This window comes from Maylandia zebra, linkage group LG6 (assembly GCF_041146795.1).
Source record: "Maylandia zebra isolate NMK-2024a linkage group LG6, Mzebra_GT3a, whole genome shotgun sequence".
NCBI lineage: Eukaryota > Metazoa > Chordata > Actinopteri > Cichliformes > Cichlidae > Maylandia > Maylandia zebra.
The window spans coordinates 36,639,783-36,653,267 of record NC_135172.1 but is presented as its reverse complement, the minus strand read 5'-3'; the positions used below and the strand labels follow the sequence as shown (position 1 = coordinate 36,653,267).

At 40.6% G+C, this 13,485-nt stretch overlaps 1 protein-coding gene across 1 annotated transcript in view; it reads right to left on the bottom strand.

Annotated features, from left to right (window-relative positions):
• Nucleotides 1-13,485, bottom strand: part of xylt1 (xylosyltransferase I) — an 80,646-nt gene that overhangs the window by 19,766 nt on the left and 47,395 nt on the right. Inside the window, exons 3-7 of the mRNA XM_004538933.5 lie at nt 11,644-11,816; nt 11,342-11,544; nt 6,250-6,330; nt 4,799-5,015; nt 4,258-4,434 (exon numbers count right to left, since the gene is read on the bottom strand). Of these exons, the coding sequence (XP_004538990.1) occupies nt 4,258-4,434; nt 4,799-5,015; nt 6,250-6,330; nt 11,342-11,544; nt 11,644-11,816 (851 nt within the window). The remainder of the gene's footprint in view (nt 1-4,257; nt 4,435-4,798; nt 5,016-6,249; nt 6,331-11,341; nt 11,545-11,643; nt 11,817-13,485) is intronic.

Here is a 13,485-nt window from a genome sequence, read left to right as displayed (position 1 = left end):
TGCCCTAACACTCAGAGATTGGCTCGAGATATCAAAGGAAATGCAAAGGAGTGGGTTTTAGTTCCCAGACAGTCCTAGAGCTTGTGGGTGTTCTGATATGCCCTCTGTGGAATCATCTGAAAGCAGCAGCCTGTCACAGCCTGTCTTTCTCACATTCTTCCCAAAATGTACCCATTCTAAACACATTACTAAACAAAGACGCACAAAGAGAAAAGGCACATTACACCAATCTTCCTTAATAAAACTCCTCCTCTAATGAGTACAGTTTAAAGTAACTATGGTAGGAAATTGACAGCTGTACTGACTTTAAAAAATTGTTCTGATCTGGAAAACAAATGAAAGTTTTCTATACTTGGCTGTACCGTCTCAAAGAGATTACTTTACGGTAAATTAAGTCCTAGTAATCCCAAGCTCTGGCTTGCTTCTGGAAAGTCTTTTTTCCCAGGATTGGACTTCACTGATACCAAGGTGCCAACCAGACCCAGCGGCAGTGCCAAGGGTAAAGGGTTGGCACTAAACTGAGACTGAGGCTAGACATGCGGCAGACAGCTTTGGCGAAGGGAGAACTGAGCTCCGTGCGCCGACTGGTATATAACGAAGAGGAGAGATGAAATGACTCACCGTTCTTGAAGGATACGACTTAAAGTGATATTCTGCTGAGGCAGAACATTTGTATTCACTTTGTAATTCAGCTTTAAGATTTTAGGAGCGCATTAAAAGTGTGACGCTGACTTTCTCTGGGGCTCTTGAGTCACTGCCACTCATTCACTTTCAGTTTGAAAGGCTAGCTAACTGTCTCCTTAATCACAGACCCAAGGCTGAGAAGATCTAATTATTCCTACCATTTTTTTCCTTTCAGGGTCATACTAATTGAGACATAATTTTGCACATATCGACTGTGAAAGCTGTGGGAATACATTGGATGCTGAGGTTGAGAGGACAGACCTTGTGAGCAAAGAATTTAAGGATTGACTGCTGCTGATTTCCTGCAACATACTGATGTGCTGCGACCGTCTGCTGAAAGTAGTGCTGTTTTTAACATTCATTTTTGTATGTTTGAAGGTGTGTCTGATTGACATCTCTGATGAGGATCCGCTGCATAGTCTTTCCCCCTGGCCTTTTGCCAGTTTTGCTTATTAAATACTTTTTTTCTTCTTAAGCAGCAGCTTTTCCTTAACATGGGATAAAAGGACAGCTGGAATTTCCATTTTTGCAAATCCTTTCATTCCTGCCTATAGCATTTGGCTGGAAGCTAAAGGCAATCGTGTTAATAGCTGTGGGGAATATTACAAATTTCCCACGAATGAAACAGTAATAAATGTCAAAATTATACGAGCTCTTGCTCTTGACTTTTCTTTAAGAATGAACAATACTGGCTTTTGCTGGACTGAAGACACTGCATATGTGATAAATCATGTGATAAACAGAAACCTGCTCTATTACACTTTATGGCGCAAAGCCTGTGAGCTAGTTCAGGCTGGAAAGTCGACTGCACTGCGTCATATACACTAACATGCCTCACTTTCCTCACCTCATAACTAAACACAACCACCCAGGTTGGCGGCCTGTTGTAGCTGCAGAATTTCCCATCTCGCCCTCTTTTGTGACATCTGGCGAAAGTTATTAGACTAAAATTACATGACCAGCAAAAGAAAGTCACTTGATACATGCCTTTGTATTCATATTAAGGCCTTGTTCTAATTCTTAACTTTACTTTAAAGCTAAATTAGCAGGTTGACAACAAAAGACTGGGCATAAAAAGTTGACGTTGCTATGGTGATGCCACCCATTAGTTTGTAAAGGCTCAGTTTTAGTACTGTGGCTATCACCATTGTGGTTTGTTGGAGGTAGAAGTGACCATATTTGGACAAGAAGGTAGAGAAGTAGTAGTAAATCAACACCAGCGTGTAAACGTCTATTTCTGGTGATAGGCTGAACATTTTAACACCGAGTTGCTTTTTGGTGTCAGCCTCAAGTGGCCATTAGAGGAACTGCACTTTTTGTTAGCTTGATTTTTTTTTTAAACTGTGGAAGTTGCATCTTGTCTGCCACGTAATTCTTTCCATTTTCACTGCATTTTATGTTTGTTCGTATTGTAGTTTTATGATAGGGTAGTTTGTTTTCATATATATGGTCATATAGTTTAATGGACAATGCAGACGTTTCTCTGCACTATATTTTCTATGATATTTTAATCTGTAGTGCAGAGCCATTAGCCCACTGCTGTGCCTCTAAGAGTTTTTGCATAAATACTGCCAACTCATGCTTATGATGAGGAAAAGCCACAACAATGTTATTCTGTCTTTGCTGTACAGTCGTTTTTTGACTGTAATCCTTTTTTCCCTCCTCCTCCTTAAAAGAAATAAAAAAAAAATAAAAAAATAAAAAAAATCCAAAGTGAACAAAAAAAGAAAATGGAGCATCAGTTTTTCTCTGGCCCTTCTCATGGATTTAAAACCTATTAGTCTTGCTTCAACTTGCTGACTCCCTTATTTCTAAGTTAAATCAAACACAGAAAATTTAAATGTTTACAGAATGACATCTGTAAAGCCTCAGTTTTAGCACTGTGCCTAGCATCTGGGTTTGGGCTGGAAGTAACCATATCTGGACAAGAAGGTAGACTTTTTAATTAAGAAGTGCTAATAGTTAACTTAGTACAGGACTGTGCACAACTCCTGAGCTACCCTCCAAGGAGCTAAACTTTCTGGCTGCTTTTTCCACTCACTTTCACTCCTTTTTACCTGAGCATTTTCAGAGTAATGATTTTTTTTTATTAAGGAACTTAACACTGTTCTATAAATAATTGGAGAACAAAAAAGGGACCTAACTTAATGATTAGCCAGTGTTGTGTCTGAACACAACAGAAAAGTACAGTGGCCCTGAGAGGCCAAATGGACTGCAACTTAAGAAAACACCAGCAAAAATAAACATAAACATATATGGATGTCTTACAATGTTTTCTATAATGTTTTCATCTTATCTATTTTAATTCTTTTTATTATATTATCCCTCTGTTCAGCACTTTGGCCCACACTTGATGTCTTTTAAATGTGCTATATAAATAAAGATGACTTGACTTGACTTGAATAAGAAAAACGCTGCAAAAGCACACAAAACACAACGGAAATAGGAAAAACGAAAACAGAAAAGGGAAAAAAATGATTTCCAAAAGCACAAGGGACGTGTTTCTGGGGAGACAATAACCCGACGGACCAGTTGCAGGAACCAAAATATGTTAGGTAAGTGTGCTTTAATCTCATGATTCATATAATACTGATGGCAGATTTTTAGGTTATTAGTTAGGCTAACACACTTACCTCTCATCTTTTCTTTCTTCACAAAACTGATTGATCCTCCACTTCTTTTAAGTGTCTCCCAGTGCTATTCTTAGCATGTTTTGGTTCCTGCAACTGGTCCGTCAGGTTATTGTCTCCCCAGAAACACTTCCCTCATGCTTTTGGAAACCTGTTTTTTCCTATTTCTTTTTTCGTTTTTCCTATTTATGTTTTCGTTTTTCCTATTTCCGTTTTTGTTTGTTCTATTTCCATTGTGTTTTGCAGCGTTTTTCTCATTGCTGGTGTTTTTTTTTCCTAAGTTGCAGTCCGTTAGAAAAGTTAGCAAAGAACAAATTCTAAATTGTATCTTTAGGCACTTTGTGATTAGCAATCTTATGCAAAAACATAAGACACTACTGTACCTGAAATGCTCACTCGTTAAATCTATGCCATAGATATGTTGTAACTGCACGTCAAGTATGTCATTTTGATGTATGATTTCTGGTTTTAAGCAATCTGCAAACACTTACTTAACCTCTGGAGACATTAGCAAAAAATGTCAGGGCTTCATATTCAGCCTGCAGCTCAGTAAATATATATTTTAAACAGCTATTTAAAAAAATAAAACTGATAGGTGATGGTTTCAATCTTGCATTTTGGCTCTCTACACCATCTGTTCAACTATATGCAAACATGTCTTGTTCAAATGTGATTGGTCCAAAGACTGACCCCGCCTTATTCTTAAGTGATACTGAAAATTAGCTACGATGCAAATAAGGAGACTGCTATGTTAAGCCTTTTATTATTTGTTTTTACCAATGTTTAAACACTGTCTTTAAAAATGAAAAAACAAAGGCCCAGCCTTAAAAAGATTAAACATTTTGTTATTGAGAATCCTTTCTACAAATTACTCCTTTAACAGTTATTGTTGAATGATCACAAAAGAGCTTTTGTTTAAATGTATTTTGTGTATCGTTACTACCTGGAAGCGATGGAAGTCTGCTGGCTTGAAGTCATTAGGAGAGCATCCACACCAGTCTACAATGTGCTTGTACTGACATTTGCATCCCAGTTTACGGTTCCAGTTTGTTATGCGCAGGTTGTTGTCGACCATGCTCTCACAGTGGGCGCTGTTCTCCAGCACAGTGTGAAAGAATGACTGGAAAATGAGAAACAGAAATGAATAGGGAGAGGGAGGGGGAGGCGGAGAGCAAAGACAAAAAGACGAAATTAGAAAATTGTATACCTTTTATTTTTTACACCATCCAATTCACAAGAGGAAATAGAGTAGGAGCAGAGAAAGGAGATTCACAGTAGCTCGTGATAAACATTCAATTTCCCCACAGAGATCATTCAGTTCTCATCTTATTTCTGCTGTCAAATTCTTTTCCAGGCAATGAAACGAGAACAGAATAAACTTTTCTATATATGACACGGTGCAAGTCCAAAGCAGTGTTTACCTGTCAGTCAAAGATTAAGAGACACTCGAACCTGTGAGAGCAGCTTCTGTCAGTGTGTGTTACCTCAGCAGGAAGCAGAGTGTAGGCGTAGAAGCGCTTCATGTTAGTGACCAAATTGTCCTTGGAGTTGATAACATATTCCACGAACAGGCGGTTTAGAAGAAACCAGTCGGACCCACCATCCACAGAGATGCCTTCTGGGATTTTACGGTCACCCAGCCTCCACATGTGGGTGTCGCATTCATAGAACAGACGATCCAAACCTTGCTTACGGATGAACCTAGCAAGCACACGGGAACAACCTTTTGGTAATATCAGTGACTATGTGAGAGCTTGTTGTTGTGAAGTCCTCTTTTCTTTTTTTGAGATATCATTTACATAAAAACAAGCTCAGAAAGGTCAGTTACTGTTGCATCAGCATATTTATATTTTCCTCCAATTTCTTTCTTGTAAACAGATTTTTTTAAAGCTCTGCTCATTTATAGCAAAGAGCAACCGTCTTCCTGTAGGAAGGACACAAAACTTAGAAAGTCTCACTTTCTCTTTAAAAATAAAATCTTAGTATTTAATAAAGTTGGAAAAATTAATAATAATAATGGATTGGATTTATATAGCGCTTTTCAAGGCACTCAAAGCGCTTTACAATTGCACTATTCATTCACTCACTGGTGGAGGCAAGCTACGGTTGTAGCCACAGCTGCCCTGGGGCAGACTGACAGAAGCGAGGCTGCCATATCGCGCCATCGGCCCCTCTGGCCATCACCAGTAGGCGGTAGGGTAAAGTGTCTTGCCCAAGGACACAACGACCAGGACAGGCGACCTTCCGGCGACCTTCTGGTTACAGATGTGCTTCCCAACCCCCTGAGCCACGGTCGCCCAAGAAAGTGCCCCAGGTGAAGACTGTCATAATAGCTCGGCTATAAAGGACTTTATAAATGTGGTGACATCACCCATACACACACACACTCACCTTCTGAAAGGTGACAGTGGGTGAACTTGTGGCACACAGACACACTCAAATTGTTAATAAAGGGTTAAACGAGGAACAAAACAGCTGCACTCTTATCATACAGCACTGATAAAATACTGACTGCAAACACAAAAAGGTAGTGCTGACTCATGCTGACTCATGCAGGACATTTTTTTTCCATGTGCTATGGGGTATTTTTGCCCACAGTGTTTGGTGATGACTGGTTTGCCAGCGGGGTGTGATGTGGCTGAAAGCTAGGGGGGGGGGGGGGGGGGGGGGCAGGCAGGGTGGCGTCAGCAGAGACAAACGTTCTGGCAGCCACCTCTCTGGCTCACCCCACCAAGAAGGTTAATTAATGAAGCCACAGATGGGAGCTAATTGTATTATGATTCAGTGACCACACCATGCTGGCAGGAGCGCGTCGGGCGTGCACATAGGTGCTGTATGTGTGTGAGAGAAACACAGACGGAGCTAGCCAGAGAGTAAGGGAGAGGGTGGGCTGCTGTGGAGAAATTAAAATTACGTTTCAGAATTTGCATCTCACCTTGCATTGTCCCTGCCGTGGGACTTGATGAAGTTCATGTATCTGTATTTAGACAGGAAGGCCACCAGCTGGTCATTGGTCCTGAAACATAACAGATAATGATTTACTTATGACTAGGAACATGTGGTAGCATCCAGCTGGAAACACTGATTTTGAAGCACAAATATCAGTTTTGGAGGAGAATTATGCAAACTATCTTTTAACAAATGAAAAACACATGATAGCACTGACTTCTTTTTGTTTTCACAATTCTGATTACACATCTTGAATTTAACTTTGCAGTAGACATTAAATCAGTGCTCAGGAAATCCTGTATAGATATTTATGGTGTCCTGCACCATAGAAGAAGTAAAGAAGCTTTTGCATTTTATTTCGGAGCAGAGTCATCAAACCTTTTAAATCTTTTAACCCTCACGGAGGTCAGAAGCATCATTGTGGCCATAACCAGTTACAGTACGAGGTCACTGAGTATTTTTATCCCCTCAAAACAAAGCGGTGGCTTTTAATTTGAAAAGATTCTATAGGAAATCTACAAAGTTATGCCCCTGTCCCCCCAGGGCGCCTCTGAAAAGTAAAACTTGTTGGTTTAGGCAGGAGGCATGAAACAGATGCAGAGTAGAGCCAGGGCCTCTGAGTAAGCGATTTTTTTCACTTGTGCCATTTTAATTTCAAGTGAAGAAATAATTCCACATTTTGATATTTTGTTTTATTTCTTTGTTTTATAGACACACAACACTCATTTTCCATATTCTTATATACACAATTGCTCCAGTACAAGAGGAAGTTGAACAAAATTACATCTTTTACAGTTACGGACATAACTGTATTTTTTTCTTTTGGTTATTAGTTCACGGGTGCTGCAGCTTAAATATGATATATTAAGAGAAACCATTCTGGACCAGACACGGAGGTGACTAATGTGAGTTTTTCTACACATGTGATCGGATTTAAATGCCCTTTCCCATAAATTCAGTCTCATTCTGAAATGCGTCACATTACAAAGGGAAAAACGATCATTTGTGTTTCATGGTAACTTTAAAGGCATGGAAAATGATTGTGATTGTTGTGATTCATCATGAACACGTAATTCTTTTCTGCTGACTGCTTGCCTCACATAAAAAACATTCAGTATATGTGTTACAGTTCTCTAGTTGGTCACATGGAAAAAAGGGGAAAAAATGTGATTTATGTAATACCAATAACAATTATATTTGATCGACTACACCCACAGTCCCAGTTTAGCAGATCAGCTGTATTATCAAGGTCTTATTTATTGATCATCTCCACACACTTTTAATGACACATAAAATCGCAAAATATGCAATATGCAACTTATTAGGCATTGTTATTTTCACTGGAGAGTCAGAGTTTTCACATCGCAAAGTATTTGTAACTGCAAACTTTACCCTTCAGAAGATTCATGTTAGACAGCATTCCTGTGTCCAGTTCAGCACAATGGTGCTCGAACATTTAAGTGATGTAACAACAATGAAAACACATTTTCAAGCGGAGGGGAATTTTACTGTAATGAGGAAATAGTTGAGGGCTTAAAGTCACATATCAATCAATTAGAAGAAAAGGCCTCAGCTGCTCCCAGGATCAGTCTCTGAGTTCCTTCAAGCTGTTAAAGCTATTTAGGATTATACAAAAGATTGTGCTATCCATGATTTTGATGAATGACTTCATGCTGCTCTTACATTGTAGAGCAGTCTAGTTCCTCATATACAGGCCAGACAGGCTAAAAGCTTTGCTCCACAGGCTATGCCCCAGTCAGTGGTTCTAACATTTCATCTGCGGTGGAGCCTTTCATGATGGCTTGGCTTGCCTTTCTAAAAGATCAGGGAGGCTCAAGGATCAGTGGGGGGAGGGACAAGCGCATATTAATGTCATTTTCTCTTCAAGGAGCAATTTCACAGCCTGGGGGGCTTATCTCAGGAGGTCCTGAGCCATAAACCCTAACTGATGATGTGCTGTACAGACGCATGCAGTCCTCGCCGTCTCAACTCCGCACACACACACAAACAAATGCTTACGCGTTGTGTATCTGCTACTGTGACTACAAGTGACAATGCAATGCAAATTCACAGACGAACAAATGCTTGTAGACATGCACACTACACAGGGAATTCATGTCAACCTCCAGATTTGCCACCTGAGTGGTCACCCTGTCCACTGGGTCTAGTTTGCTTACTTTCGGCCCTGTGGCTGCTCTGCACACACACACACACACACACACACAGACACACACACACACACACACACACACACACACACACACACACACACACACACAGAGCGCTGTTAGTTTTGACCCCACCTGTCACTGAAAAAATATGCACCTTTTAAATAAAAGGGCCAATTAAACTTAATTATTATGCCACTGTATGACAGCTGTGATCATACTGTTATATTTATTATGTGTTGTTTTAAATCCAACATTTTTAATATGCAGCTCAAGAGGGGATGGCTGAATGCAACAGCTGAAACAGTTTGAATGCACGCAGAGTGTCTTTTTACTCTGCATGTTAACAGATAAATTCCTGTAAGTCTGTTGCATTTAATTCACACAAGACTGCATGGATCCTTCATACGTGGATCTGGCCTGTAGAAGCTTACAAAACTTCAGCAAATAAAAGAACTAGATGTTTTCAGCAGGATCTTGAAAGGGTTGGTGTTGTTGTAAATGGGCTAATGTTCTATTTTCTTCTCGCAGCAGGAAATGACACCTATCACCTAATGAGCAATGGTAAAGTATGAGATGCTGCACTTTTTTTTCAGCCGTGGATGACAAAGCGAAAGAGATTAGAAGATATGATGCCTGCAGCCAGTCATTGCCTCACAAAGCTCAGTCTGCTTAAAAGCTGCTGTAAAGTCTATGAAAGAGGCTTTAAAGAAAAGAGGTAAAAAGCAGGGAGAGTGTGTAGATAAAAGCTGGGAAAGGGGACTGTATTCTCTGACAAAGCAAGCGTGTAACTCATCCTCTGGCCTCTCTGGACATGCACACACACACACAGACAGACAGACACACATAGGCAAACACAAACACACATCCACACGGTATATCTCCCCCTGGACACACAGACCCTCTGCTGGTGTGAGGGGCTGTGGGATTGCCTTTGAGAGCCATCCATGCGGCAGGACAGACATTATGAGGGAATTAGAGGGGAAATAATGCTTGTCTCCAGTCCCACTGATAACAACAGCTATAGTCAGAGCAGCACAGGGCAGGGGAGCCCCTGACATTCCTGCCTGCAAAAACACAGTGCGATCAATATGGGAAAAAAATGTGTGACCAAAGTTTTTGCATCTTAAGGAAATTTTAGAGCAGATGGTTGAGTTTTCCTTGGATACATTTAATAGAATCAATTTGTGTAATGGGTTATGGGTTGTGATGAATTAACTCATGTGGCTGTATTGGTTTGCCATTGCACAGGAGGGAGACATCTGCTTATTCCAACATGTTTTTCTGCGCTAGTAACCTAAGTCCATAATGATAATGTAATGCTGATGTGTTTATTCCTAAGGAAGAGCGGCTCTCTTTTCCGGATCTCCTTCCTAAAGAGATGAGAAGGGATTGTCTGGTCATAAAAAAAGAAAAAAAAAAAAACAGCTGAATGGGCTTCACTTTGTTGCTTGAAGACACTTGAGCAGCACTCACTCTCTGACTGGGACCCAGCCGTGCCACTTAAAGGTTTATATTTGCAAGTTTAACTCTGTAGATGGGCACTGCATAGACTTAGTCAAATCCAAGCTGTGGTTACAAATGCACTTACTAAGCAAAGATACAACTCAGTTTACATAATTTTATATCGCATGGATCCAAATCATGCCGTTTCGTCTTGTTTCCTTTCTCTAACTTATTCTTGTTCCTCCGCCACTCCCTGCAATTTCTGCCTCTCGGCTCCTTCTTTCGCTCCATCAATCGTTTCGTCTCCCAACAGATGGGGCTTAAAACCTCCAACGTCAGCCCTTTTCTCAACAACATCACCCTAATGCAAATGAGCAGACAAAAGATGGGAAGAAAACAGCACGCACACTCGCAAATACCTTTAATCATGCATTGACAGACACACAGAGAGCCTAACACACACAACTGCGTACAGGCAGGTGCTGAGACACACCGAACTATCCAGACGGCAAGACAGAAAGTCAGGCTTGCACAAAGTGGTGCAGAAACATAGACGCGCACGAAAAGGCAAACGCACATGGACAGCATGTCAGCAGCATTCATCGATATGGTGAAACTGACTAACTCAACAAGACTGAACCCACCCATGAACAAAATCCACATTTGTTTCAGCGTCTTGGCTCCAGCTGTAGAGACATCACACCCAGCTTCCTTTCACCCACTGGCCATTACAGCTTGTCTAAATTCAACTGGTGGACATCTGGCTGTGCAGAAAAGATAACTCGCTCCTTAATAGGAGGATTTTAATTGGCTGCTGCAGAGCTACATCAAAAACCCAGCAGACCCTCAACTCCCAGAAGGACTATAAACTCACATTAAAAAAAACTTAAAAGTCATGAAATTTCTCTTCCAGTAGGCTACTTCCCTGACTTCACTTCTAGTTCACAGAGACTTTGTAGCTTTTAATTACATTTTGCAGCTTCTTAAGTGGGAGGTTTTTGAGTAAAAAGATGACTTTTAGACTATACAGTGCACAACAGGCCTGGAGAGTCACTAGGCACTGACCCTTGGCAATTAAACTGCAATCAGTTCACCGCTGAAGCAGGCACTTGGAAGATGTGGAAGGTGTGAATGAATGCTGTCGGAGAAAGTAGAGGTTCGGCTCCATTGATTTGTTTGCTTTGGAGTGACTCTGTATTTAAAGCTCACAGTTAACCACAAGAGCTCAGACTACTGTGTATTGAATTTCTTCCATATTGGCTGTGAACTACTACTGTGGTGCATGGCTTCCTAAAGAGAAAACCAAGCGCACAGATTTCTGACCTTCAGTGGATGCTTGCACCTTTTGCAGTTTTCCTTGCAGGACAATTCTTTACGGAGTCACTAGGAGTAACTACTTTTCCTTCAAACATCTCACATCTTTCTTTATTGAGGTGCCTTAATTATTAGGTCCTCTGCTGTTACCTTATGGGGTAGTCGGCAGCACTGAGATTGATAAAGAAATCCCAGCTCCAGTCTCTCATGGCCAGCAGGTCAGCCATACTGCGAAGATACATGGTCAGCAAACTGGCTCCACCCCAGATGGTGGCCATGCGCCATGGAGTCACCCTCACATTGGGATACTGGGTAGCCAAGGCCTGTACCTGCCTGTGCAGGTAGTTAGAGCGCTGAAACAAAGAGATTGATCAAACATGGACTAACGGTACACATACATTTTAGAAGCTTCACTTATTGGAAATGAAAGAAAATGGCCATCTGCGCCTTACCTGGTCGACATGTATGTAGTAGTAGTGAGAGGCGTGGTAGATGGCTTTGAAGAGACGTTGGAATTGGCGAGAGGCTCGTCCATGAACCACCAGTACGAACGCTATTCTCACTGGTTTTGATGGAAAGCTCTCAGCCGAGTCCTCATCCCACTGGATATTCACGTTGGCTTTACCTATGCATGTAAAAAGACACCATGTCTTCACGTTCCTATAAATCTGTTGCACTTTTAATTCACACAAGACTGCATGGATCCTTCATCAGTGATATATTCGTGGGTTGTTTACATGTTTAATTACTAAATCAAATCTGTTATTTCATGGAAGCTGTGAGAGGCCGTGCAAACAGTGTATCAGTCAGTACACGATGGGGAGCACCTGTACGTATCTTCAGAGGATGAAGAAATGCAAAGCATAATGATTATAAATAGTAATGATAATTAAATGTCATTCTCTTATTAAACAATTCAAGGAAATAGCTATATAACAAGGTTGCTAAGCAACACAGCGAGTACAAGTTTCTGTAATGATTAGCATATTCAAAATAATTAAACGGCTATGTCACAAGTGAATGCTCACTGAGTAACGGTTTTCCTGATAGAGAAAGACTGTTTTTTCTTGTAAATATGAAGATATACAGTAAGAGTAAGAAGAAAACACTGACCGAGTTATAGCTTTCTTGTACATATGCATATTTTAGACAGTTTTAGCCATAACCCTCTGAGGTTTGTGTTCTTATTAGACATGAGCAATAACACTTCACCTAACTCTAACCTTTAAATGTAGAACAAAAGGCATTTATTTAGTTAGTTTTTGAAAATAAAAAGTTTTTGATTGCCAGGAAAAATGATCACAGGGCTAAAATCACACATTTTGATACCACTAGGTTAGGATTAGAGTCAAAATATGCACATCTACAAGAAAGCTAGGTCAGATCTGTGGTACTGACAAGTGAGTGAAAAAAGAACAGAAATGTTAGAAAGCTAATTCAGCCACACAACAAAAGGACCACAAAGCCATTCATCCATTTATTATGTAATTAAATTGGAACTATGACAGTTTTCAGCCAGACAATAACCACTCTAACGACTATCCTCCCCTTGACAGGAATCCTACGAGCGAATCCACTGGGATTTTCGGGTTTTCAGGGTGGAGCATCGTTTGACAATATGCCACCATTCCTCTAAAGCGAAACTCCCAAAAGATGAATGGGATTTTGCACAAATGACAACAATAAGCGTGCAAACAAACACAGCCCTGCTTGTGGCCAGCCAGGCCACTTTCAAACAGAACAATTCCAGCAATCTCTGGAAAGTCGTTGTTAACCTCACATAGCTCCACTGTGTGGTTTCTTACTGCCTTTAACCACTAAAAAAAAAACCACTTTAAAAAATTATCTTTTTAAAAAAAAAAAACCTTCCTTCAAGCTGTTCTACACTGTCAAGCCCCCCAACATTTACACACATTGTTTGTTTTGAATCTTCAGTTATTACAGCAAATGCATACACGCAGCTTTCGAGACATGTTTGTTCACAGAACGTGTCTTAAGGAGATTAATGACTATAATTTGGGACTTCAGTTCCCAAGAGCCTGTATTTGCTATAGAAGCAGAGGAGGCTGAGGGAATACTGGGGGTTGTTCTTTCCCCTGGGGTAAGGTTTTCCTAAAAAAAAGAAAAAGAAAAAGCCCATCCTGGCTCCTGCCTGCATCTGGCTATGAGGTCCTTTAATTACTGTGTCTGACATGTATACTCTTTAGAAACAGGGTTAAGAAGTCCCTCTTTTCCAGCTAATCTTATTCATTCAAATTTAAGGCCAGGTGTCCAATATGGCTGTGTTTAAGGGT